The sequence below is a fragment of the Melopsittacus undulatus genome, chromosome 8 (genome assembly GCF_012275295.1).
Source record: "Melopsittacus undulatus isolate bMelUnd1 chromosome 8, bMelUnd1.mat.Z, whole genome shotgun sequence".
NCBI classification, from domain to species: domain Eukaryota; kingdom Metazoa; phylum Chordata; class Aves; order Psittaciformes; family Psittaculidae; genus Melopsittacus; species Melopsittacus undulatus.
In genome coordinates, this window is record NC_047534.1 from 41,511,655 (window position 1) to 41,538,994 (window position 27,340).

The 27,340-nt window shown below is 44.9% G+C and overlaps 1 protein-coding gene across 4 annotated transcripts in view; it reads right to left on the reverse strand.

Annotated features, from left to right (window-relative positions):
* Nucleotides 1–2,534: 2,534 nt before the first annotated feature.
* The window catches only part of MAP3K20 (mitogen-activated protein kinase kinase kinase 20), a 92,795-nt gene continuing 67,989 nt past the window's right edge, over nt 2,535–27,340 (reverse strand). For all 4 annotated transcript variants that reach the window (XM_034065386.1, XM_031052177.2, XM_031052175.2 and 1 more), the window contains exons 12-20: nt 26,250–26,294; nt 25,287–25,317; nt 25,038–25,177; nt 23,806–23,868; nt 22,708–22,800; nt 11,611–11,727; nt 10,011–10,085; nt 8,844–8,994; nt 2,535–3,502 (exon numbers count right to left, since the gene is read on the reverse strand). In XM_034065386.1, the coding sequence (XP_033921277.1) occupies nt 2,823–3,502; nt 8,844–8,994; nt 10,011–10,085; nt 11,611–11,727; nt 22,708–22,800; nt 23,806–23,868; nt 25,038–25,177; nt 25,287–25,317; nt 26,250–26,294 (1,395 nt within the window). In that variant the 3' untranslated portion in view covers nt 2,535–2,822. The remainder of the gene's footprint in view (nt 3,503–8,843; nt 8,995–10,010; nt 10,086–11,610; nt 11,728–22,707; nt 22,801–23,805; nt 23,869–25,037; nt 25,178–25,286; nt 25,318–26,249; nt 26,295–27,340) is intronic.

Consider the following 27,340-nt stretch of genomic DNA (forward strand, 5'->3'; position numbering starts at 1 on the left):
AGAGCCCTTAGGGCTACCTCTCCCGGGGTTCTGTAGTCTTCTTCATGATTCCCAGGCTATTGCTGCCTATGTCACTAGCACCCACACGGGCCACTAGAAGTGGATCGTAGTCACTGGAACTTACTAGACCAGGCAGCCTCTCAGAAACATCCCTGATAGGAGCCCCTGGTAAGCAACACACCTCCCTTGAGACTGGGTCAGGCTGACAGATGGGTGCCTCTGTACCCTTCAAAATAGACTCCCCTACTACTGCGGCCTACCGCTTTCTCCTGGCAGCACCAGTAGTGATCCTTATTACTGGTGCATCAGCCGGCTGTTCGCAGCATACCTCTCCTCATTATGTGGTGCAGCATACCTCTCCTCGTTAGTCCCCTGCAGAACTGCAAAGCAGTTCTTGAGTGGGGACAACAGGTTTAGGAGGAAACCCCTTGCTTTTAATTGCCCTCTTCCTCCTTTTTTTTTGTTGGTATTTTTTGTTACTAGTTCCCAGCTTCCTGCATTAACACCCTCCTCCTTTCCTGTATGCGCTGTCGTGGACACTCGTGGCCCCTGCACAGTTTGGGCCTGGAGCAAGCAGTCCTGCTTCCTCTCAGCTTCCCTGACATTTCAGTCTATTGACAGTGTCCCGAGGCTCAGCCCCTGCTGCAGGAGGACCTCCACCGAGTGCAGCCCTGCCCATTGCTCACCCTCTCCTCAACAGACCAGTACAGACACTCTGCGCCCTCTGCTCCGCGCTGCAGCCTCCCCTCTCGTCAGCTCTGTCTGGGTGCCCACGCCGGCCACCGCCGGGACTGTCAGGGCAGAGCTCCCAGGCCAGAGCTCCAAGCCCTGGCTCCCTGGGGTGGGTTTTCCCTGCTCAGGGCGCTGCAGTCCCTCCTGGCGTCGCCCCCTGTGAGCTGTCAGCAGAACCCTTCAAAAGCCCTTCAAAATGTCCAGCTGCTGCCTGGGATCCGAACAGGCCCAACTGCAGAACAAGGCCCCACTTCTGTGTATCCAAACCTCAGTAATGCAAGCTCCTTTCTAGCAAGTTCCTAGCAGCTGGTAGCCTCCAGCCCATTTTGGTCACGGCAAAAAAGGGTACAGAAGGATTCCCAACCTAGGCAAAGTATCAGTCTCCGGTGAAGCTGTGACAAAGAAACATCCACTCGTTGCTTGTCTCCACGTCCCCCAGATTAGTTGTCAGGTTAAGTACACGAGGGCCAGAAGCTGGGTTAGCTTTCAACCAGTTTGAAGCCACAAGAAAGTGTCAAGCTTTGTTACCACAGTTTCACATGCAGCCCCATTCACTTCCAGGTAAAGCTTTTTTTTTTTTTTTGCTCTTACCTGTTGTCAGAGAAAAATGTACTTAAATGACAGCGATACAGTTCCTGACACCTGGTATCCACTGTGTTCTGCTCCACTGGTTCTTATGGACCTTGTCCTGAATTAATGAAATGGGAATCCCAGTTCACTCTGGTAGGTACTGGGAACTCACCATGGGGCTCAGCCCTCACTGGGGCTGGTAGGAATCAGAGGGAGCAGAGCTGCATGTGCACCCAGGAGCAGCTTTTGTGTGGAGTAGGGAATTTGTGTCCCTTAGACAGTCCAGTGCCAGGGCTGTGGTGATGGGCGTAACTGAGGGGTTGATGCACCAGCATCGCTATCCGCAGTGTGCCAGAAAGCACATGTGGATGGTATGTAGCACCTTGTTCAAAGGCATCTCTAATTTACAGTTTCTTGGCTTTCAGTGGGTACCATGTGTTGCTTTGGGTTCAGCTTCCTTTATCTGTTTCTTCTTCTTTTTTTTCCTGCTTCTTGTATCTTGGGAAACCCTAACTTTTTTTTTTCTACACTTTTTATTTTTCCCTTTTTAATTGTGTGAAATCAACTTGGAGTGAAAAGGCCACAAAGAAACTTCTTGACGCTGAGTGAGTCTACAGCTGTGGCTTTGTTCTCGGTGGAGCTAAAGACCACATTAATCAGAAACTTCGCTGACCTTGTCTTTACTACCTGAAGACTGAAAGACAAAAGCGACACAGTCTGGCCACATTAAAAAATTCAATTAAAAAATGCCTGCTGCCGAGGGATAAACATTATGGTAGGCCTCAGTCGGGTTAGATGTAACTGATAAAGGCAATGCCTTTTTCTCCCTCTGTTTTTACTTTCTCCCCCCAGAGAGAATAAAGCCTTGCTTCTGTTTCTCCTTTTGGTTATGACAACTGTGTATATGACAAAGTGTGCTCAGTGGTGTCATGTAGCTGGTGTTGGGGCTTTTAGTAAAGAGCAAGGTGAGAAATTCCTGAGAGGGGATGGCAAGCTGGAAGTCCAGAAGAGAAGCTACTGGAGTGGACCTGAATAGAAATAACCCTTTGTTACTGTATTTTCAGACTACACTGATCTGATAACATACCACCTCTTCTTACAGCCCTGACAGAAGCAGAATGAACAAGGGTGAGGAGACCCCACTTGGAGCCTGACTCACCTCCTGCGGACATAAGCAAGGTGAGGGGAGAGGTAGCAGCACAACTCCTTCCCTAAGGATGAAATGGAGAGCCTTTCATTATGGCACCCAGCTGTGCCTTACTGATTTTTATTATTGACATGTTAAGCAAAACAGTGGATATCAAGTCACCTGAGAATGAGCAGCCAAATGGAGGGGAGAAAATCAAGTGAAATCCCTTGTCACTGACCATGACAAGAGAAGAGGCAGGCATCTCTCCCTTTCTGCTGGCAGGCACTGGGCCAGCAAGGAAGGTGGTGTCCTGCCTTCGATGCGACAAATTGAATAGGGTGTATCTTCTCTAGGTTGAACATTCAGTTAAATAAAGGGGCAAATTCCTTCTTTAGAACGTCCTCCGGCTCCGCCAGCCCCCCCGGGGCCTCTCCTTCCCTGGCTTGCTGGCAGTCTGCCTGCTGGACTTCTTTGCATGCTGCACCTTTATCCACCCACCCTCGCTGACTCTGCTCTCCACTTCACCCCTCCTGGGCTCGCTTTCATCCTGTGGAGGCATGCCCGGGATGGCCTTGGGCTGGGGAGAGCTGCGGGAGTACCTCCGTTGCTGGGAGGACTGGGGGGTTGCTGGTGAGGAAGTCCTGCAGGTTCTTCTCGGGAGCTGTGGGGGCACTGGGGAGCTGGTCCCACTGCGCCGCCCGTCCGAGGAGCTGCGGGAGTTAGCACCATGAGAAGTGTTTCTGCCTTTGCTGGCAGACCTGTCCCTCTCTGAAGGGGTTTCAGAGGCTGTGCTGGAGGTGCTGCTGCCTTTCGAGTTCAGGTGCAGATTTGAGAGATTTCTCATCAGACTGTGCGAAAAGGGAGAGGAGTTTCTAGAGTGGCTGATGGACGTGAACTGGTAACTGACAGGACCGCGTGTCCTCCTCACGGCAGCGGCGTAGGAGTCCTGGCTGCGAAGGTAGGGCAGGTAGTGGGTGACAGTGGTTGGGCTGTGGGGGTGGCTGTGCTGATGAGAAATGGCTTTTGCTATTTGGTGCATCCGCAGCGTCTGCATCCACTGGCTGTCGATGCCTGGCAGGGAAAAGGAAACAGTCAGCTTTCTGTGAACGTCAGTGAACTGGTTTACCCATGGTGTGGGGTTGGGTACCAGGGTTTCTTTAAGAAGAACCTCAGCATACCTCAAACCACCCTTCCCTTCACAGCCGTGCAGCAAATAGTCCTAGGTTTCAGTACATTCAATGTTACATAATATTAGACATTTAATGTAGTAAAAGGAGAACAAAAGGTAATGGTTTTAAACCAAAAGAGGGTAGATTCAGATTAAACATTAGGAAGAACCACTGTGGGGGTTGTGAGACACTAGAATACGTTTTCTAGGGAAGTTCTGGATGCCCCATCCCTGGAAATGTTCAAGGCCATGTTGGATGGGGATTTGAGCAACCTGGTCTCATGGAAGGTGTCCCTGTCCATGGCAGGGAGTTTGAACTAGATGATCTTTAACATCCCTTCCAACACAAACCATTCAATGATTCTACAGTTTAAAATAACAAGTGTAGCAAGTGATACAAATATTTCTGATGCCAGTGTAGATTAGAGCTTAGACTAGAAGACACTGAACCATCTATTTGGCTGTTCAGGTAGGTTTTCACTCTCAGGTTCCTCTGTGTTTTTAGCGCAAGCTGGTTTTATACATTTCCTGTGATGCTCCTGGCAGCCTCGGCAGATTTCTCTGCAGCTTTCATTGCAAAGGAGCCTGGAGATCAGCACAGCAGGCATGGAGCAGGCGCTACAAGGTGCCAGCACTGTTGCAGTATCACCCTCTACCTGGGTTTCTCGCAGCAGTTGTGGTCAAGCCATTTGTTACTGAGGACAGATACAGAGGCAGTGAAGACCCTCAGTGCAAATTCCCAATGCGGCAGCCACACTGACCTCCAGTCACTACTTTCTCTTCAGACTCCTACACACCACAACAACTAGAGCCACTTCAGTTGTTATTATTACTACAAACTCAGAAGTCAATCCACTTTGCATGCTCCAGATACTGAGTCTGAGCTGCAGCTATATCACAGTGGCTTCACACAGAAAATCAACTGGCTTCAGCCAGGATAGCTTATACAGTGCTTAACTGTGAGCAACTCAGGACATTACAGTTCCCTCACACCTACTGTCACAGCCTTGGGGTCATAACAAAAGTTGTAGCTCTCAGAGATCACTGAAGTGCTTTTGAAAGTTAGTCCTGTGGTTTGCATGAAAGCCTATAGCAAATTCAATAGTTGTAATTTTCCATTTGAACTTTGAAGACTGCCTGGTTTGCTGCTTTATGGGCAGAGCAGAGACCAGGAATTCCTCTTATCCGAGGCCACAGCTCTGGCCAAAAAACATGGGGTGCTGCTTAAAAGATTTTGCCGCGGAGATTGTTCCTGTTCAGATGCAAGGGATGGTCTCTTCCATTCCTCTTTTCCCCAGACTTTGCTTGAATCCCAAGAGATTTAAATCACTTCAACTTAATATAAAATATGTCAAAAGGAAACTGTCTTTCCCGTGACAGTGCCACACAGGTACCTCCAGCTGCACTGAGAGATTAACCTCCTTTCATGGAAAGACAGATGGGAATTGCCTTCTCTGCTTCTTAACCTCCTTAAAAGTCATGGTTTCCAAAGAAACATGCATGCTGAAATGTACTTGCAAGAAACCACCTCCTCTGCCATTCCCGTGCCCTCCTACCAAGGCTGTGGATATAAAACACAGACTTTATAAACCTAGAAGCAACAGGCTCATAATTTGAGTTTGAGTCTTTGTTTGTTATCAACTCTCAGGTGGCCACCAGGGCTGATGCTGTCCTGAAAGAAGGGCTCCCTTCAGTGCCTTCAAGCTGTTCAGTCCCTGCTCATTATGGCCAGCCATGGTCTCTAGCCTAGAGACCTCGCAGTGTGTCCTGTGGGGCTGCCTCTCACCTTTCTTGGCCTCGGGAGCATCTTCCTTACATGAATTCTGAACTACCAGCTGTCTACACTGAGCTAAATCATAGAATCATAGAATAGGATTGGAAAGGACTTCAAGATCATCTAGTTCCAACCCCCCTGCCATGGGCAGGGACACCTCACACTAAACCATATCACTCAAGGCTTCATCCAACCTGGTCTTGAACACTACCAGGGATGGAGCATTCACTACCTCCCTGGGCAACCCATTCCAGTACCTCACCACCCTAACAGTAAAGAATTTCTTCCTTATATCAAGCCTAAACCTCTGCTGTTTAAGTTTCAACACGTTACCTCTTGTGCTGTCACTACAGTCCCTAATGAATAGTCCCTCACCAGCATCCCTGTAGGCCCCCTTCAGATACTGGAAGGCTGCTAAGAGGTCTCCACGCAGCCTTCTCTTCTCCAGGCTGAACAGCCCCAACTTTCTCAGCCTGTCCTCTTACGAGAGGTGCTCCAGTCCCCTGATCATCCTCGTGGCCCTCCTCTGGACTTGTTCTAACAGTAGCATGCCCTTTTTATGTTGAGGACACCAGAACTGAACACAAATACTCCAAGTGAGGTCTCAGGAGAGCAGAGTAGAGGGGCAGGATCACCTAATTTGACCTGCGGGTCACGCTCCTCTTGATGCAGCCCAGGATACAGTTGGCTTTCTGGGCTGTGAGTGCTCACTGCTGGCTCATGTTCATTTTCTCATTGACCAACACCCCCAAGTCCTTCTCCGCAGGACTACCATGAATTTCCTTTTTGCCCAACCTGTAGCTGTGCCTGGGATTGCTCTGTCCCAGGTGTAGGACCTTGCACTTGGCATGGTTAAAATTCATGAGGTTGGCATCAGCCCACCTCACAAGTGTGTCAAGGTCCCTCTGGATGGCATTCCTTCCCTCTAGCGCATCAACAGAACCACACAGCTTGGTGTCATCGGCAAACTTGCTGAGGGCACACTCAATTCCATTGTCCGTGTCAGTGACAAAAATATTAAACAAGACTGGTCCCAACACCGATCCCTGAGGGACACCACTCGTTACTGGTCTCCAGCTGGACATTGAACCGTTGATCACAACTCTTTGAGTGCGACCATCCAGCCAGTTCTTTATCCACCGAGTGGTCCACCTATCAAACTGATGTCTCTCCAATTTAGAGACAAGGATGTCATGTGGGACAGTGTCGAACGCTTTGCACAAGTCCAGGTAGATGACGTCAACTGCTCCACCCCTGTCCATCACTTTTGTAGCCCAGTCATAGAAGGCCACCAAATTGGTCAGGCAGGATTTTCCCCTAGTAAAGCCATGCTGGCTGTCACCAAGCACATTTCTCTTTTTCATGTGCCCTAGCATGCCTTCCAAAAGAATCTGCTCCCAGATTTTGCCAGGCACAGAGGTGAGACTGACTGGTCTGTAATTCCCCAGGTCATCCATTTTCCCCTCCTTGAAAATGGGGGTTATATTTCCCTTTTCCCAGTCATCGGGAACTTCACCTGTCTGCCATGATTTTTCAAATATGATGGCCAGTGGCTTTGCAACTTCATTCGCCAGCTCCTTCAGGACCCGTGGATGGATTTCATCAGGTCCCATGGACTTGTGTACATTCAGGTTCTTAAGATGGTCTCGGACCAGATCCTCATGTACATTGGGCCCAAGGTCTAGGTTTTCACAGTCCCTGTGTCCACCTTCCGAGACTCGGGTGCTGCGGTCAGAGCCTTTGCCAGTGAAGATCGAGGCAAAGAAGCCATTCAGAACCTCAGCCTTCTCCAAGTCCTGTGTAGCCAGTTCTCCTGAAAGTTTCCGGAGGGGGCCTACATTGTCCTTAGTCTGTTTTTTAGCCGCTACATACCTATAAAATCCCTTCCTATTATCTTTAACATCCCTTGCCAAGTTTAGCTCCAATTGGGCCTTAGCTTTCCTAACTTGGTCCCTAACTACCCTGACAACATCCCTGTATTCATCCCAGGCCACCTGTCCTTGTTTCCACCTTTTATAAGCCTCTTTTTTCTTGTAAATCCTGTCTGTGGCAGTCCCCAGGGGTAGTACCTTCACTGCTGGTTATTTTAGCCTCTTAGACAGGTATTACCCTCACCTTTGTGCCTGGATTTGGTGGTGTTTTAAACCTGGGCAAGGGGGTCTGTAAAGAAGACAAGACAAGAAGTTTGCTACAGCTGAGGCATAACTTTCACGCTGGTGAGTAACACATCTCCTCTGAACTGTGCCTATTTACCTGGGTACTGACAATACATTAGTGCCTTTGTATAACAGCTCCTTGTGCTAAAGCTCTCCCACTGCTCACCACAAAAGAATGAAAACAGCTCAGTTTACTGTGTCAGAGCAAACCTATAGAGGTACAAGACCACAATTTGGTATGGCTATATGGCTCATCATCTCGAAACTAAGATAACCTCCATCAACAGAGGTAATCTGCAGAGAAGACATATCTTTCAGGACGTACTCTAGATCCCACTTGCATGACAAATCGCAGTCGTGCTGCAAGTGGATCCCAATTGCTCAGGAGTAAGAGCAGCCATTTTAGATGTGCTGAAAGCACTGGCTCCCGAAATTGTCAAAATAGCTGTGGAAAACTTCATTATTCCCAGCAGTTAGAGAGTAGAGATGTGTGAGATTATCTTCCTTCCCAGCAGATGCCTTCCTGGCATCCTGGTTGAGGAACACATATCTTCACCCCAGGCTTTGCATACTTTCTGGGGGTGCTATAATTCCATATAAATCCTTTTGCTATGACTCCACAAAGCTGAGCATGCTCTTGTCTTGGTGAAGAGGGGTGAATTTGGAGGAGAATGGAAAATTTGCTGTCTGATACCCTGATGCAGCATCCCCAAGCAGACTTTGGAGAAAAGCAGACCTGTCATCATGGAAAGCTATCATGGACATGTACATATATGCCAACAGAGTGGGAAAGAAGCCTGGACCATAGGCAGAAACGCCTCTCCCAGTGAACTGCTACTGGATGGGGTTGAAAGGTTGACCCAAAGCCAACCCAAGGAAGGGGCTGAAAAAGTGTCAGGATTTAAGGCTGCTTATTGTTGGAAGATGTGAAGCATTCAGGGTTTTGGAGCAAAAATATCTGAGCTCTGTCTGCTGTTGATGTGTAACTGCAAGTGATGACAGTAGATGAAAGACATGTAGCTAATCACCATGGACTGCTTCTGGCATGCTTCCTATAGGAGCATACATGTCATCCCCCTTAAATCACATTGTGATATAGAATATGTTACTATCCAAACTTTAGCTTTTAAGCTGAGTCAGGCATGCCACCATGCTCCTGTACACATCTACAAAGACATCACAGTGGCCACCATGCCAGCTGATGCTGCAAGATGTGCACTGTTGTTGGAACAGAACAATGGATTTGACTTTTTGCTGTTCTCCCCATATACACCTTGCCCATGTCAGAAATAAATTTCATGTGTACTGACTTACTTGAGTCAGATCTGCTCCGTGAATTCCCCTCTGAGCTGGGGAGTGAGGTGTGTATCATGAGCTGTACGGTCTCGACCTCGTCCTGTGCTTTCACCTTGCTCCAGCAGATAGATTGGATGTGCTTCGTGGATTTGGGGGCTCTAACGTCACTCTGCTCAGGAAGGACACAACATGCATGAGGACATAATGCACATGAGGACACAACCCACTAAACTATCCCACAAGGGAACTTCCACTAGTGCCTTGGCAGCAGCATTTTCCATATAGAGTCTATTCTGCAAAACCACTTAGCCAGTTCTCAAGTATTTTTAGACTCTAGATAATTTTGGCTGGCATTTTGTGATTATGCTAAAAATGTGGTAGTGAATAACTTTCAATTCATGCACCATGTGGAGGAAAGATCTGAAGGCCTTCCTCTACAAACACAAAAATATATTTTAGTGGTTATATTAATGTGAGTGTCATATGGGCAGTGCTTTTTGCTAGAAGAGGTGGAACTAAGCAGGTATTTTTGCAGGGGAACCCTCCACAAATGCTTAGTGGAGTATCACACTCTTCAGTTTGCTGTTAAGGGCCTATGAATCCTGTGAGAAACTTCAGGCTGAAAGAAAACTACTGTTCACTTCTGAGACAGGCAAGCAAGGTCCTGTCTCTCCATCACTGCTTGAACCCTTGCTCAGGACAGAGCTGGAATCGCAATTATTAGCCTTCTTGTGACACACAGTGTTGGTCTTTACAAACACTTTTGTAAGGAACTGCAAATTGTTTTTACAAAGGCTAATTTCTATCACATAAAATGGCCTTCTGGGTTTTATTTATCTTACTTTACTCATGACTTCTTATTTTGTTTCTTCTCCTGTTGTTTCTCTGCTCTTCCAATCAGCACTTTACTGGAAAGGTAAAAAAACAGTCTTTTCCAGTAATGCAAACAACACTGTCCATTGCACTTCAAGCAAAAGAAGTTTTTGTCCTTGAGAAGAGCTGTGCCAGGCAGCAGTCTCTGTAAACTTCATTCATCTTTTGCTCTGAACTTTAGTTTTACAATTAATTACAGGCTGCCGAGACATGATTATAGGCTATAACAAAGCCAGAGGATGCTATTTCCACACCACCCATGTAGGTTTTATCTTAGGTAAACAATTTTTTTATTTGTTTCTTAGAGCTTACCTCGTATGTAACAACACATTCTACAGACTGGTGCTCTTCTATCCCCACAATCCATTTCTCCATTACAAATGGTGGCTGAAAAAAATACGGTGGAAGTTTTATAAGGTGCTCTTCATCTCCCGACTTGTTTCTGACACATCCCAAAGATATTTTCAACATTTGCCTTTTTTTCATCCATTTCCATACTGTTAACATCAATACCTTTCTTAAAATCTTATGAGACAAGCAACATATTTTGGAATTATTTACCTCCTTTTTTCCAAAAGCAAACTGAGAATTCTGTAAATAACAGACAGTAAGTAAGACAGCATGGAGTGTTTTCATGAGGGCACAAACCTTTTTCATTGTTGTGCATGTGCAGGTTTTATTCTGCTAGATTTACAGAGGCCAGCAAGAACAAATATCTACAGATCCTTCGAAATATTTCCTCACAGATATAAAAATGTTAATGTGAAAAATTAATACTATTGTAACTGGTTATTAGTTTATTTAACTTTAATCCCCTTTTTTCTTTTAAAGGAAAAATCTAAAATGTCCAAGATGAAAATTAAGCAGGGAATAATAATAGTGGTAGTAATGGCAGTAATAGTAATAATAGTAGTAATAATAATATCACAAGTGCTGTTCCAAAAGTCACTAACTATAAAAACAGTATTAGCATGAAATAAATACAAAAATCCTTTTTTGACTTTCATACTCTTTTATCACATTTTCCTTAAAATTCTGACTGTTGATGATCTGATTTTCAGATTTTCTTGTAGGAAAAAATAAAGGTTCCCCCCAGTTGTAGCCAAAATAATCAGAGTTAAAATCATTCAGGAGTTTGGGGGGTTTTGTCAGTGCACATTAGAGCAGGATCCTAATTGGCAATCAAGCTCTATATTTTTCCATTTAGAAATTTATTTTGTGAGCTATTATCAAGTGGAGCATATTAATAAGAACAAACAATTCAAATAACAACAAACAGAATGCCCTCTGAATTAACAAAGCCTCTGTTGCTTACGGTAAAAGCAGTCTAAATGCTGGCTGGTAACTATTTGCAGGCAGGTTCTGAAATAAGGTAAAATGCCCAGTGACGCTGAATTGCAGATGCTCAGTGCTGCACTGTCTGCTGAGGGGTTTCAGTTTTTGCAGCCCATCGTTGCATGACAGAGGGAGTTTTAGAACGATGTTAAAGTTCTAAACCCATGTTTAAAACAGGAAAAATACAGGGGGGGATGACATCCAAACCCAGACAAATCACACAAAGTTTCAACCTGGAACGTTTAAATCAGTTTCTTCTCTTGAAAAAGAAAGTAATTTTTTTGAACACTCTTTTCTTTAAAAGGGGTAATAAATTCAGAGGATATAACATGGAATTAAAAGAAGAAAATATAAATTAGTTCCTTCTCTTATTTTTCTATTGTTAACATTATTGTCAGCTAAAAAGAGAACCAAAATACCTAACTCCTATTATGATACAAATCTGTTTAAAATGTGCATTTTATTTAAAAGCTGTCAAGAGACTGAGCTTCCGCAAGCACAAAAGTCGACTGCTGTGGTATTTTAATGTCTTTGTTTGAGATCTGTGAATTTGTGAAAGCTTTAAGGCTGTAAATACCTTTGTCATCTTTAAAATCTCTACATCAGGTAGGTTAGTGTTGAATGTCACATCTTTTATGTAGGTTATTGCAATTTCATCCCCGTCCATCTCCATGTACATTTTCCATTTACAATCCTATGAATAATAAAGGAAGAAAGCTGGATTGTTAGAATACAAATAAAAAAAACCCAGCAAAATGAAAAAAAACCGAAAGCCAAAACAACCCAAAACCCAATCCTCATCCTATAAAACCTAACTCTGTGGGGAAAAAAATAACCCAGTGAGAGAGATAAGAAACATATACATATATTAGGATATGCACATTTTCTAAATGTGTTGATAGTAGAAAAAGTGTTGATAATAGAAAATTCACTGGTTCTCTTGTTCACCCTTCTCTTAGCTCGCTCTGGGAGACAGTTGCCACACTGATAGGTCTGGATGTCTTTAGAACTATGGATCCCCTGAGGGGCTCCAGGAGCTAGGTTCACCCATCTGGATGGAGCTCTGCACACCCGGACATTGGTGGGGGCACAGGGCAGTGGTGGGAGCCGTCACTCGTGCTCACAGCCAGTGCCAGCAGCCAGACCTAAGGACATCTACCCAGTGAACCCGGGAACAAACGACCAGAGAGTCAAGGAAACTCTTAAGACAGTCGCTCAAATAATAGGCAAGAGGATGCTCAATTATTTCAGATATTAAATGCCCAATGAGCACTAAGCACCCTCAGCTTCTGCTCACCTCCAGCTGCACTATTAATTATAAGCAAGATCAGTTTAGAAAATAATCGTAGTGACTAATAAACCAAAGCAATGAAAAGTATCCTTAAATCATCCCATGAGCTGAACATGGGGCCAACACCCAACACTTTGCACAGGTGTGAGCCTGCAGAAGCTGACAGCTCTGGCAGCATTCTGTAGGACATCCCTTGCAGGCTCTGACTCCTGGGACTGGGATTCATGCTTGTTCCCAGGGAGGCTCCCACTGGGGGCTGGAGACAACCTGTCCATGGTGCAAACCAGCCAACAGTTGCTGGTGTGTCTGGGGATTAGATACTGTGCAGTGCACTGAGTTCATCCAAAGATCAGTACCCTGAGGGACAACAGGGCTGCAGTGAAGCAGAGTGTCTCCATCTCCGTGCAGGCAGCAGGGGATGTGCCCTTCACAGAGACAGGAGCTCCTCCAGACATGCCAGGGGCTCAGGAGAGTCTGTGCCCACTGCATACCACTGGCTGGGCAGGTCAGGTCTCAGTGATTGTGGGAGGCAGTCTGCTCCCCTGTTCTGCTCAGAAAATGCAACAACTGTCAATGGGGAGGGACACAGATGGCCGCCTACGGCCAGGGGCTTGCGTAAGCAGCTATTTGCACACACAAATGTACAGCAGCCTAAAAAGTATCCGTTCGCACACGCGATTATCTGCTGGTGTTTGCACGTGCATCTCTCCTAATGTAACATAGGAGCTCAGCCCTCAGAAGTCTCAAAGCTTTCAATCAGGCATTGAATTGGCAATTCTAAGATAAAAGAAAACTGGAGCATAATCACTTCCGAACTGCGGCAACAGATTATGCTTATGAAAGCATTTGGCCCTGTGTGTCCATCTGTCCCCATTGAAAACTTGCATGTTTTACGAGCAGAGTGGACGTATGAGTTAGGTTTTGTGCGAGTCTGCGTGATGGGAACTGCGGTCCAGTGGCCAGAGCACCAGACCAAGACTCAGGCACTGAGTTCAGTTTCCTGTTCTGCCATTGACTTGTGAAACCTGGTAAGGTGCTGCAGTTGCCCTGTGCCTCTGTTTCCTGTATGTGTTTGCAAGACCTCTTTCTGTGCTCCTTTTTCAGGTTGTGAGCTAACCCAGGGTTACGCCTGCCTCTTCCCAGGTAGGTACGGCATGATGCACTGGCCCTGACATCATCTGAGAACTGTAACTGAACAGCAACAGCGAAGCAAGCTGTCTTTGACTCCTCCTTGCCTCTCAAACCATGCTCCTCTCCCTGCCCACACCCTCCTCGTTGCCAGAATTTTGCAGGACTTCCTAAATTCACGCTACTTGGGTTCCCCACTGCAGACTGAACCCAAGGTTAGAGACAAGATGCTTGATGACATTTATAAGTTTTATAAAAACACCTGAGCCAAGGAAATAACAAAGCACTGACATAACATACTATCCTCCAATTAATTCAGCACATATCCTGTCATGAGACCAGTGTCACGCACCTGAGAGCTTGAGCCGCACCTTGTGCCAGAGCTTCTGTGCCTTCACAACTCATAATTTTGTGCTGTTCACTCACATCTCCATACAGACCCGGTCTGACAAACCTGAGCTCATTTTAATAAACAACATAAATAGAACGACTAACTCTAAAGAAAAGGCTGGCAAGCTGTGTAAACCCAGGGTCTGGCAGGCGGTGGGCACCTGCCAGCGCCCGGCCCCTCTCCGGATGTGCCGCGCATGCAGGAGCCCTCTCAGTGCAGTAACGAATCAGGCTGCCGCACGCAGCTGTGGATGCAGGAGCCCTGCACAAACACCGCCTTCCCCAGCTCCGAACTGCCACTTCAGAGACAGAAATGCACTCTCCTGTCCTTCAAATCCAGCCCCCAAACCTCCGGTCCTCCTCGGAGTCTTCTCCAGCCTCACCATGCAGATACTGAAAGGGCAAGTTACCACGCTAAGCATAACCTGTCTGCTCACTCAAAAACACGCCAGGTTTTCATTTTGTATTATTGTAAAATCATTGGTGGAAAGGGGAAAGAGAGAAAGAGGGAGAGAAAAAAAAAGGGAAATAAAGAGGGGAGAGAGAGGGAAGGAGAGTCTGGGATAAAGAATACAAAAGATAAAATGAGAGAAGGAAGGAAGGAAGGAAAAGGAAGAAGACAGCAGCTAGGTGACTTAAGAATCAAGTCACTTGGAAAATATCTGTGATATTACTTATTTAAGATAAAGAGGTGGCTATTCCTCTTACAAACTTGGTAACCATTTTGTTAATCCCACAGCAGGTACTGCAAGGTTGGTGTGCTGCAAAGAGACATATTTTCCTGTTTTTCAGTCGAGTTCTAGGTTCTTACTTAGCAATTAATAGGAGAGAGATGCTCAGTCACTTAAGCAAAAATTTGGCTAGAATAACCAAGTATACAAATTCCAATTCTTTGATGAATTAGAGCTGTAAGATTTCCTGAATTGAAACTACATTTAGTGCCAGATGTATATGGGGAAATAATCTGGAAATGGCTTGTTCAAAATGCCTGATTGGTAAATATACTTACACGAGTCCTTCAAAGAGATTTCCCTGGACATCTTGTAATTCAACAATTAAACTACCTCTCAGTATTTACCTGCTAGAGTTTGAGGTAAATAAAGAATTTCAAGGTTTTGTTTCTAAAACAAAATGCCTAGTTTCAGACCTGAGAAGCACGACCAGCAAAACTTTGTGTCAAAACCATTTCCGAATAACCCTTTGACAAAGCCAATAAATCAGCAGCCTCTGCAAATGATTGTAGAACAAAAAAAGCGCAAATCACACACAGGTATTTGGAACCACTTCTCAGCTTCTGAACAGAAAATAAGAACACTTTAAAAATTAAGCCTTCAGCTTACTGTGGTGACAATACTCCTTTAACCCCGTATGCGCTAAGGTCTGCAGCAAAAACCAACAGGGGAATGAAAAAGACCAGGCACGGGCTTTAAACAACAAACATGCCTCCTGCAACAACAGCATCAAACTCCCACTGGGGAGACACCTCATTTTTCCAGGAGGCCCAAATCCAGGATTTGTTTCAAAATCAGTGGTTGCAATAAACTTCTTTTTTTGTTGGTTTGTTTGGTTTTAGGACTGAAGGAAAAAAAAAAGCCACAGCATTGTAGCAGGCAACTGGCTATTAGAAATAAAGTAGGATATAATGCAAGATGAAACAAATATGAAAAAAACGCTGGTCATGCTGGTACTAAAAGTAGTAGCATGTTGATGATTTAGGTCCCCAGAAGCTCCTTTACATTCTTAGCTATTATCTATCTCAGCTGCTGAAACCTGCTGTTATAAAGGCATTAGAGTTGAACATCTAGTGACAGCACTTGGGTTATTTATCATTATGTATCACCCTGCTACACTATATTTTATTATTCTGGATTTAAAGGAAGATAACACAATTATGGTTAATTTGCTTCTCTTCTTTATATATATAGTGTCATGACCCACCACAGCTTTGTCCCATGAGATATTTTTAACCAAAAAGAAATCCACAAGAAACTCTCCCTAAAAATTCCATTAATAACCTCTTGTAGCTTGTATAGGTTGCAGGGTCTGGAACTAAGAATGTTTTAATCTCTTCAGCAAAACAATGTCTCATAATGATGTACAGGACTATTGCTGCACTGATGAAGAATCATACATAATTCAGCACCTTTCACTTGGCACCACTGTGATATCCTCATTAGCAGTGGCTCACAGTGGCTGTCAGATGGTGTCCATGCGAATGCAGGCATTATATTGTCTTTGAGATGTGCAGCTGCTTCCATGACACTGCCAGTATATAAAAACATGACGCCAGTTTGTTTTATTTAGTGCTAAACCTTCCAGTTTGTAAAAACAAGGCTGACACAGAGCCTGACATGAGGCAGTGAAAATAATTAGCTCTCATTTTCTCAGCCTCCTATTTCCTTCTCCCCGCTGTGTTCTCTTTCCACTAAACCACCACATGTCAGTCGAAATGGGAGGCAATTAGTGGGCTCATTTCAGTCCCCACAACTGTGCTGAAAAGAAAGTATTTATGATGGCACAATGAACAGCTGAAAGATTAAATAACATTTGCCTTTTGAAAAGAAAATGACTTCTAGCTAAATGGGCAATTTTTGATTATTCTCAAACAAGCTTAGAGTAGTTGGTTTTTAAAATACAAGAAAGGAAAATGAGTCATTTTTAGGTGAAAGAATCAAATAAAACTTGACACAGTAATGCAAATAACTGATGTTTTATTGCAAAATATGTAAATGTGTTATACCCTTAACAATGGCTGGTGTCTCAGGTCAGGGCAGGCTGTTGCCAGCCAGACTTCAGCAAGAGAAGGTGGCTCCACCGCCGGTTTTATTTCAGCTGTGCAGGCAGAAAAAAACAGGGGTGGGGGGGAGGCCTTCGAGAGAGATGGTCTTAAAACACACAGAAACAAAGCAAGTGAAAGATATATTTATGTTATCAGTTGCCTGGGTGCCTCCTCCGAAAGCCAGAGCCCTTACTCCTCCATAAGGCAGCAGGAGCAGGCATTGCCTGGCTGCAGCTTCACCTGGAGAAGCGGGAGGCCTTTCCAATAGCTATACAGACCACTCAGTGGTACAAAACATGTCTGTCCCTGTCCCCTGACAGCACCTTTCTTTAACATCCAGTGCTGTGAAGATCTGTGCTGTCACAAAGGACAACATAATGGTAAGTACTAGGTGCTGCTACATGCTGGGGACTGGTGCCCTGAGAAGAACAGACTGCAGCAGCTGAGATGAGAGCTCTGCCATAACAGTGGTCCTGAGCCTTGCCATAATATTTACCAAAGCTGACCTTGCCATGTGATCTCAGGCATCATCATCCACACAAGCATCCTGCTTGTGACAGTGGGACTGTAAAGGTGGAAGCATGAAAAACACAAGACTAACACGAGCCTAATGGCTGTGTGGCTGCCCTGCCATGCTCTTTGAGCCAGCCCTCTCCTCCAGTGGTATTTCCCATGGACCACTCATGGGAACAACATGCAGGAGCCCTGCAAGGCACCATGTGCCACCAAGCGATGTGGCCTATGGTGAGGGGCCATGTGGAGGCTACAGCTCTTGCATGGGGGCTTACATGATGTCAGCCATGGGAACAAGGGTGGCAGGAGCTTGGGATGGCAGGAATGCTGCACATGTCCTGTGCTTACCAGGGACAAAGGCTCTCCTTCCAGGCTTTTGTCTAGAGAGGACATGCCAAGCCTACAGACACTGGGAACTGGTCTGTGCTTTTGCAGACACATCTGTGACTGGCTGTACATGTGAGAGACAAGGTGTGGAAGGCAGCAAGTTAATTCAGAGTGGCCAAGGTATAAAAATAAAGCTTGAGATTAAAATTCTAGAAAATCAAGTGAGGAAATTAACAGCTGAAAAGACTACATGACTCTTCAGGATTATGGAATCATTGCTGATGTGAATCCCTGGCTCAGCACTGCCTACACAAGGATTTTGAAAGGTGTTGGTTTGAGTTTGACCTCAGTTACATATGGATGCTACAGACAGAGTAATCCCAGTGGAGGTAATGGAGTTATACCAGCTCCACCTCATGTAAAAACAATATATGGTCCAAAAAAGCCTCTTTGAAAGAAAATACAAGGAGCTCAGATCACCTGCACTAAACTTCTAACACCCTACCAGTTATTAATGATGCTGGGTTTATTCAGACATGGATGGTTTATTTTACAGGTTAGGTTTTTGTGGGGCCTTTTTTTCCCCCCTTCACAAAGTATTCACCCATTTACTGATTAGTTATTAGAATAGGAGCAAATCTATGAAAATGGCACACAAGCACAGCTACTCTGATTCTTGCATTAGCCTTTAGTAGTGAAAGCATTGTGCTTTGAGATGTAATTAAAGAGACGGGCTTCAGAAGATGAGGTTTTGAGATAAGGTTAAACAACCCAGCATTAGAAAGTCAAGGTACTTGAATGTATCATTCAAAGGAAGGGTCAGATAAATCCAGTTCTTCTGCCAGCTTTACTTGCTGAAGTGGGATGAAGCACCTACAGAGCATGGGGAGCATGTACAACTGGAAAACTATGAAACTGGAGTCTTCAGCTCTAGATTTCAGCCCTTCCTTTATTTTTTTTGCCACATTCATAATGCAAGGAGCAAATTAAACTGGTGATGTTACATCGTGTCTGTCTGAACTATGCATTAAGAAAGGAAAGAGGGTTTATGAGTGTTGATGTAGTGGAAGGGTGGAGAGGAAGAAGCAGCAGAAATGGTCCCAAAGCACTTGTGAACTGCATTCCAGTTACAACTGCTGTTTCAGTACTGTTTTGTCTGGTGCTGCCACCATTTTGCCAGCCCAGGTTTTTCCACATGTAGAGTTGGTCACAACGTCTCTCTAAAGTAGGCTTAATATTATAGTCACTTTTGCACTATACATTCAAATAACAGAATTAAAATATATCCCAGTTTGGATATTCAAGGTTAGAAAATAGTTCACACAGTTAGCAAGTGGTTTTGAAGAGGCTCTGCTCCTTACCTTGTCAAATGGAAGGAGAGTTAACTGGGGGAAAATAAGGCAAAATGGTGAGCCAACTTCAAGGCTTTGTGTTCGGATATAGGTCAGATTGTGCCACACGCGGTAAAAATTGAAAACATTCAAAGGCATGGTGAAATCTGCCCTTTTGAGGACCAAAACTAAAGAATGCATCAACAGGAGACAAAAAGACTGTGAACCATCCTTCTTAAGAGGTTGGGTGATTCATCAGTGTGGAGCTGACACAGCTCAGACACCTTGCCCTGATTGGGAAATTTTAATGAGCCACCTAGGATGAGAAAGCCATTGAAAATTCCCTCTGCAGTTCTGCGAATCAGCTCAAGCCACAATTGCCAGGGTTTGTTTTTTTACCCTCTTTGGTATCTTGGAGTTAATTGGTGTATGTGTGTGTGTCCCCTTTTTTTTTTCCAATTTGTGGAAGAAATTCATATACAGTGTCTAAATCTTATCACCTTTCAGCTCAGTGGGAATTGTGTACAGAAAGGTCATTAAAAGGAAGTGAATGGAAGTAACCACATAACTCGAACTACAAGAGTTGGAAAGAAACCTCTAAAAACCAGGTTAGCTTTGCAGCGCTCACTCCTGATGCATTCAGAGAGCACAAAGGTCAACTGAGCTTTCATAACCTCCAAAGATAAAGCAAAAAGGGAAGGCAACAGTAATGAAATGACTGCGTCTGTCACCTGGTGGAAACCAACATCATCCCACTAGAAGATGCAGTTTAAATTAGATAACAAATCTGAGGCTGGTAAAGGTGCGCACTAGGAAGTCCATGTTTCATTCAGTGTACAGGCACGGCTGAACATCCAAATGCCATCCTGAAGTATATTCATCAGGATCCTTGCTAAAAGGTGCTGCCATTCCAAAGGCCCTTATGTGCCTGCCTATAGGGAAGGTGCACTGCCTGTACTGACAGGGCTTGCTGCAGGCCAGGGAGAGGACCCCTGTGCACTGAGGAACCATCTTCACACCTAAGACCACGCTGTGCTCTGACCAACCAAACGCATCTGAAGTAACCTGCACCCTCAAAGGGTTCCTGGGTCCTGGACCAGCCCGTCCAGCGCTGTTATGCCCTGTGGCACTGCGGTATGTCACACTGCACGCTGAGGCTGCACCCACACCAGAGCTTTAGTTCAGATCAGGAGTTGTGCTTTTGTCCCATGTATCCATCCTGTCCCATGCTCTGGCAGAGCTGCCTCCAAGCGCATGGACAGGCTTGCTTCCAGGTGCGACTACTCCAGAAGATGCACTACAATGACTAATGGAACTGAGCCCAGGAGACCAGTGCAGAGCCAGCCTGGGGAGAAACCCCCCTGCACAACCTGTTCCTCTGCCCATAGCACTTGTACTGTGCTGCACCAGCTCCCAGCTGAGCCTAATAGCCTGCCTTGATATACAGAGGTCTAGCAGTCTACACATCACCTGGGGAACACATGTTCTCAACTAGTAACCCAGATTTGTGCTTATCACCTCTTTTTCCTCATGGCTAAAACAGGAGAAATGCTTCTTAGCAAGGCAGCCACTTATAGGGGCTGATTAGGGTAAAGTTCCTTTGAGAGATTTATTTTTAAACTGATGTAGGCCAGCTTTTTAGCTATAAAGATGGTGGAAGGTATGATCCCAAGTGCTTCTGCTGACCCAGTTTTACAGGAACAGGAACCACTCTTTTACAAAAATGGGACAGTAGAAGAAGCTTAAACCTTTCAATCCTGGTTTACCCAGTATCTCCAATTCATTCTGGAACAAATCTGGACAGCAGCAATAGTTGGCTTAAAGCAGCCTCTAGGGGAGCTAGAAGATTGTATCCAGGGATTTTCAAAGAAGCAAGCTGCCCAAATTTTCTATGTTATATGTCCCACAATGGTCTTTGTTACTGTTATGTTTAATGCAGATTACCTTGCTCGTGTTGGCCCTACCATCCTGCCCTAAAGCTCTGTCAGTCTACTCCTTCCAGTCCACTTTTTAAAACTGGCTTAGCTGCAATGCCTTTCAAGGCAGGTAGGAGTTAATAATGAGCAGATCTCGGACAGAAGCTTCCAGCCCAGACAAACTCAGGTGACAAACTACGCATTCCCTGGAATGGCACCAGGAACATGGGTCTTGTGGTGGTGTGGGTGCCAGGGAAGGCATGCCTGGCATGCACCACAGCTGCGGAGGGAATGGCTGCCTTAGGAAGGGACCTGGCAGCACTCAGAGCAAAGAGGACCGAACAGGAGGTCATGGGGAAGGCAGAACCAATACAAAGCACTCTCAGCTGGCATGTCAGAAGTCTGCAAAGGTTATACTGGCACCATTGAACTAGCCCCGTCCTCTGCTAACAATTCCGCTTCTTCCTTGTAGACTTTGTCACATTGTCTCATTTGCAAAATTTGCCATCACATCTAAAATATCTGCTTGTCTTCAGACTTAGGAGGTGTTAGTGCAACCTAAATTTCTCTCCAACATTCAGAGGTCTATTCACTCCTCTTGCTCTTTCCTGGGGAGGCTGCCCACCTCCCTGCACTACAGCTCACAACCCACATTGGAAATGGAAGGGAGATACGAGCTATTTCATGGACTTTTAGTTCCTTGAAGAGTTGCACACGGGGGAGAAAGATGCACACAGGGTAGAAAGATGCACACCTACAAAAGAGCAGCTGTACAGCATCATAAGCTACATACATTCATACATTCAAGAACACTGAGACAGACTAAGTAATTCACACAGTGATAAAGATTTTTCATAGGAAAAAAAAGTGCTTAGGATAAAAGAAACAAATGAAAAAGGGAAATCTCCAGACAAAAAGCAGAAAGCTTTTTCAAATTGATGAAATGATTTCAGTACGAGTCCAAGTTCCTACTAAGTACAAACCTAAATGCTTTCTCTGCAAGCACCACCAAGTACAGAAATCAAGAGACTTCTGCAAACAATATGCCCTGAAAGCAAAGCAGCCGGATGAGACAAGATGAAAGTCAACCACCCACAAGTTTAGGGTGGACACACAATGCAGATTTGTCAAATACAAAAGGAAACAAATCCTGCTGTCACAACCCCTGACTCTAACTCAGAAATGCTTTGCGCACCATTTCCACATAGATGATTAATTCTAAAACCCTTGAACTCGGAGTCCACGGCAGGCTGGATAAAGAAAACAAAAAGCATGGGACAAACCTCACTCTCAAGAAAAGACAACGTGGTGGAAAGGCTTTGCTGGAGCATCTGGAGTCGTCAATGCTCCCATTACACAGGGAGTAACAAGAGATCCTTGAACCAGCTCGGCTTGGAGCTGAGGTTTGATTAGGATGTGACATGCTGGTAATTGCCTTTTGCCAGCCGCTGCACAGTAGTTTTGCCATCTGCAATGTGCTGCACCTACCCCTCCTTCCTTCCCCAGAACCAGGAGTGAACACAGTCACCACCAGGACCAGTCCCGTCCTCCCCAGCTAGCAGCCATGCACACCACATGTTTTCCGGACTCCTCGTGTTTGCATGAAAAGACAGCACCTTTCTGCCGAGACAGAAGTCTGCCCACTAACATCAGGTGTGTGCCACTGCTGAAGCGTGAATGGTTTTTTTTTGCGTAAATGGATTGTTATTTCACACCCGTTGGGATAAAAGGAACAAAGCGGAAGCCCAAATTACAAAAATTACAGTTAAAACTGTTCACTAGGAAACAAAAGCTTTCCGTGCTGCTCTTTCCTTCCTCACCTGCTCTGGGGTGTTGTTCTCCATCACTGATGTAGCCCCATTTTCCACCTTGACATTCTGTTAGTGCTTTCCGAAACAAGAGGATTCTCACAGCAAGTTATCTTTTGTGTCCAGAAGATACCAGACCCTCTGTGTAGTGACTGCTAACCAAACCAACCGATCCAGCATGCCCAGCTTACCTTTGGACCACTTCCTGGCTTTAAGTGATAACCAAAAACGAGTTCAAGATTCACTACTTTCTCTATGTTCTCTTCAGCTCCACCTGCAGAATCCTGCCAAAAAGAGGCAAAGTGAGACTTCACACCTACCACAACCCCTTGGGAGACAGGAGAAAAGCCTTTGGCGGCAGACAGGATTTGTCCTTCAGATGCTGCAAGCCTGGCAGGAAGCCAGAAGGAGCCATGACTCTGCCCTGATCACACCGCTCCAAGAGGGGCAAGGGGCTCTGCATGGGTTTACAGCGAGCAGTGGAAGGCACCTGGGAGATGCTGCGTGATTTCTGCTCTTGGCCAAGCCACTCCAGTGCAGCACAGTGCCGCTGTCAACATCGTGGCAGCCACTGCCACTGGAATGACAGCTAGCACAGCATAGCAGCAAAGCCCTGACTTTCATTTACCCCTTTGGGGAACAGAGTTTCACTGTACGTAAATTCACTTTAAGTGGAATTCACTCTATAGATGTGCAATAAGTTATGACTCAAAAAGCTACTTCAGGGTCTAGAATTGCTTGATTAGCTCACCAGATTAAATCAGGCAACTATCTGCTCTGGCAGCCCTGAGGTTCCCAAACATTCTCTCCCTTTTGTACGCCTCATGTTACTGATACCAGAAAACCAACAGGTTAACACAAGGGTGACCAGACTTTGTAAATCATCCTTCTCTCCTGCAACATTAGCAAACTGAGGAATGACATGCTCGTTCTGGGCCAGGGTTCTGCTGTCCTTCAGTGGTGAGCAGTTGGTGGCACCAATCAGAGGAATGGCTCTTAAGAGTAATTTCTGATTAATGATAGCAAAGGAATTGCAACCTTTAAGTCTTTTAATTTAATACTACCAGTTCCATGATAAAATCTTAGAGCCTCCTTGAAAACAACTTTTATTATCCTATTACTTGTCCCAATGTGACCCATCACTGCTGTTGACCCTCCACATTTATCACAAGCCTCTGCAGGAACTGCTGCTTCACCCTCCCATGAATGGTAGGGAAGTTGAGACATGAGAACAGTAAAATATTCATACTAACACGAGAAGCCCTTCTTATATAAACAGTGAGACTTGCCTTAATTAATGGTGGAAAATGAAATAGATTTAGGTAGTCATGGGTCAACTTCTCAATGGCAGTCTAGGGAAAAAAGAAATCAACAAAATCAGATGAGAGTTATTCAGTACCTCATACTGCAAATACCAGCATGAAAAACAGCATAGCTCCCTGTGCACTGTGTTTTCCATTGTGGATACATCAGGGCATGTACGAAGAGTTTAAAATACAGCAGTGTTCTGGAAACTGTCGTGGTAGATTGGCCCCATTTCGCATTCAGAATCAGATCAGCTTAATCAGAGAAAGAGATGTTTGGGGGGTTGTTTTGGTTGCTTTTATTTACGCTCAATCAACCCAGGAAGCTGAAATCTTTCATTTTGGGCATTATTGACTTTATTAAGTTTCAATAATTTTCCCTGTAGGAAATGTAAATTAAGCATATCAGTAATGGTGTGTGGCACGGAAAAAATGGCTGATGAGAAAAAGGGGAATAAATCTGTGTGACTTATGAAGCTAAACTTGTAGGACTAGCAATTATGATACAACTATATCTTACTAGTAAATCATGGTATAAAATCATTGAGACCCAACAGAATTACAGATGCTGCTTTTAGAGAAATCCTTTTCCAAGGCTGACAGCCAGGAAACTGAACTCTATCTGGCTACTACCACTGCTGTTGTGATTCCATTCTCCAGACCGTGATTGTCTTAACTCATTACAAACATTAGATATATAAAACACCATGAAACAAAGCTTTAAGAGAAAAGCAACCAGGCTGTCAACAAACCTTAAGGTTGTTTTGTTAGTCAAAGCATGTTTTAAGCTACAGATGAGCTGTGAAAGTTGAGAAGTTTGGAGATTTCAGTTCAAGTAACTGCTCTCAAACCTGCTCCTCCCTCAAAGAGAGGAGAAGAGTTTGGGGAGAACTCTCTCTGAAGATACCCAAAGCTTTCTGCAAGGGGAATAGCCCTCCTAGGCAACTCTTCAGCAGTACTGATGATCCAGTGCACAAGATAACCAAGAACTGCAGAGGAGTGTGAAGGCCACAACACATTTTCATACCCCATAGAATGTTCGGGTTGCTTCGGGTGCTAGATCCATATGAACCTGTAATTGCTTTTTTTATGCTGCATGTGCTCTCTAGTTAGACATATAATTTTCTTTTGTTGTTAATACTACCAAAACCCCATAGACTCCTTTCTTATATTCACACTATAAGTTACTGCAACATTAAACATACGCTGTTAAATACCTTTAAATGGATGATGTGTCCTCTGGAAACAATTCCCATGTCCTTTAAATCCTCTTCTTCTAGAAGAAGCAATCGTTTCCCAGTAATATGATGTTCCTTAAACAAGCTAGCATATACACTCATTTCACCAGAAGCATCTCCTTAAGATAAGAGAGGTTATTCAGAAATCCATAGGGTGCTTTACTGGAGGGAGAAAAAGATAAGCAAATGTATGTATATTCATACATGTGAATATGAAGGCACTTTTACCTTTCCTTGTAAGTTGTTGCATCCAGAAAAACTGCAAAAAAGAGGAATCAGTCTTGAAGTTCACATTATCAAGATGGTGGATTACAGTCATTTGGAGCTCACAAGAGATCACTCTTTCTTAAAACAAAAATTTTAAGTATTTCTACCTTTGGGTTAAAAGACTCCAGATCTGCCAATTCAAGCGACTGCTTTTATTTAGCTTTCAGAAACTGCTTCTATTTTGCAGCCACCTTCCTCAGCTTATCGTTATGAAGAGCAACAGAAATGACTGGAACAGAAGCTTAGTGATCTGTCACATGCCAAAGGGGCTGAAGTTAAGGAGCCAGGGGTATTATGGCTTTTGCACTGGCTTTCCACAGACCTTCAGTAAATGTGAGCTAAACAACCCCATGATGCACAACACACAAGGAGGGTGCTAGATAGGAGGTTAAAATCACTGTGACACATCACTGTGCTGGACATCAGTCATTCATGTTTCATGTTTAGCCTTTTAACTGAACAAAAAGGTAAAAAAGACTTAATGCCATTATTTTTATATTAAATAGAAATCCCACACCTTAAAAACCCTTTAACTTTCAGTTAATTGCAATCCTGGTGGCACACAGTGGGATTAAACCTTCAAACCAATTTTGTCCTGTGTAGGACAGGTCTTGCTTGTATAGGTCTTCAGGCACTTCCATGTTCCTTAAATGACCACTCAGGAATGCCCTCCTGTCGGCTGACAGCTCCCAGCTCCCATTAATTTCAGACGCTGGAGTATGTGGCTGTTTTATGGAGGCCGTTTGAGTTCTTAATTTACTGATGGACATTTTAAAGCCTCTCTGTGACAGAAGTTCACCAAACAGACAGCAGTAAACTCTCACATAGATGCTCTGATCTGGCCTTCCCTCCCTCCGTACCCACTGTCATTTGTTAGAAAGTTCTGGCAGTGCAATGCTGGCCACATTAACACAAAATACTCACCACATCTTCTTCGGTCCATGCACAAATATCAAAGGAGGGCAGCAACTGTGTGAGAGATACGAATTGAAAAGAAAACAATCTGACCATTTTTCTCCCCTTCATCCAAATTTTACTCTGGTGTCCGATTTTATGCAGTCCCTTTACTCCTGCAAAGGGCAGGACTTTAGGCTGCAGCTCTCATACTGACATACTAAACCCCTGGATTCACACTGGCCATTCGCTGGCTCCAACAGCACGGTGGCCATGCTAAATTAAACCCATCACTTTATGTAGATAAAATTATCAGTAGATCTCTGATAGAAACAATTAGGAAGCAAAAGAAGGCAAAGGACTCTCTACCTGCCTCTCGTCTTGGCTCTTGCCTTACGGGAAGGCTTTTGCTATGGCAATGAAAATATTGCTGTGATTGAGACTGTCCCAAAAGATGGGTGTTCTCTGGAAGAGGAAAGAAAACTGTCACTCAGCAGCAGTGAAGCAGAATTTGGAGTCGGGCTGCTGTGGCCAGTCTTCCTGTGCAAACAAGTCTCTTGGTTTCTGGCAGTGCTTCACAACTGCTCCCCTGGGGCTGGGGCAGTGCAGCACTTCCCAGCCTCCTCCAGTGCTGTAGCCCACACAGGGCATGCTTTGTTGTATGCAGGATGGTGTTAGCTCTTGAAGCACAAGGAAACCATGGAGGTGCAGGAGCATGGCTGCGCTAAGTGAAGTTCTGAAATGACTGGAAAACTGACACAGAGATGTCCCTGCTTTACACATTCAAGTATACAGTATCCCAAGCATCACCTTCTTGGCATTTTTATCTGGCTAAAGGGTTAACATTAACTGGCATGTATGTATTTGGACTGTGTCTCCCAAAGGCTCAACACCATGATGTTGTTGCAAGCTTACTTGATGTACATAACACTGACTTACTCAGTTCCTCACCAGCCCCCAAGGCTTTGTTACCTGCTCCAGAGACATCAAGAGCTCTCCAGTTTCCCCTCTCCCCAGCCAGGCATTTTCCCAGGCAGGCACTCACCCCTGCCTGTCTCTACCTGAGCACCAAGCCCAGGGCAGAGCTGCCCTCATGTGCCTGAGCAGCTCCTTGGCTCTCC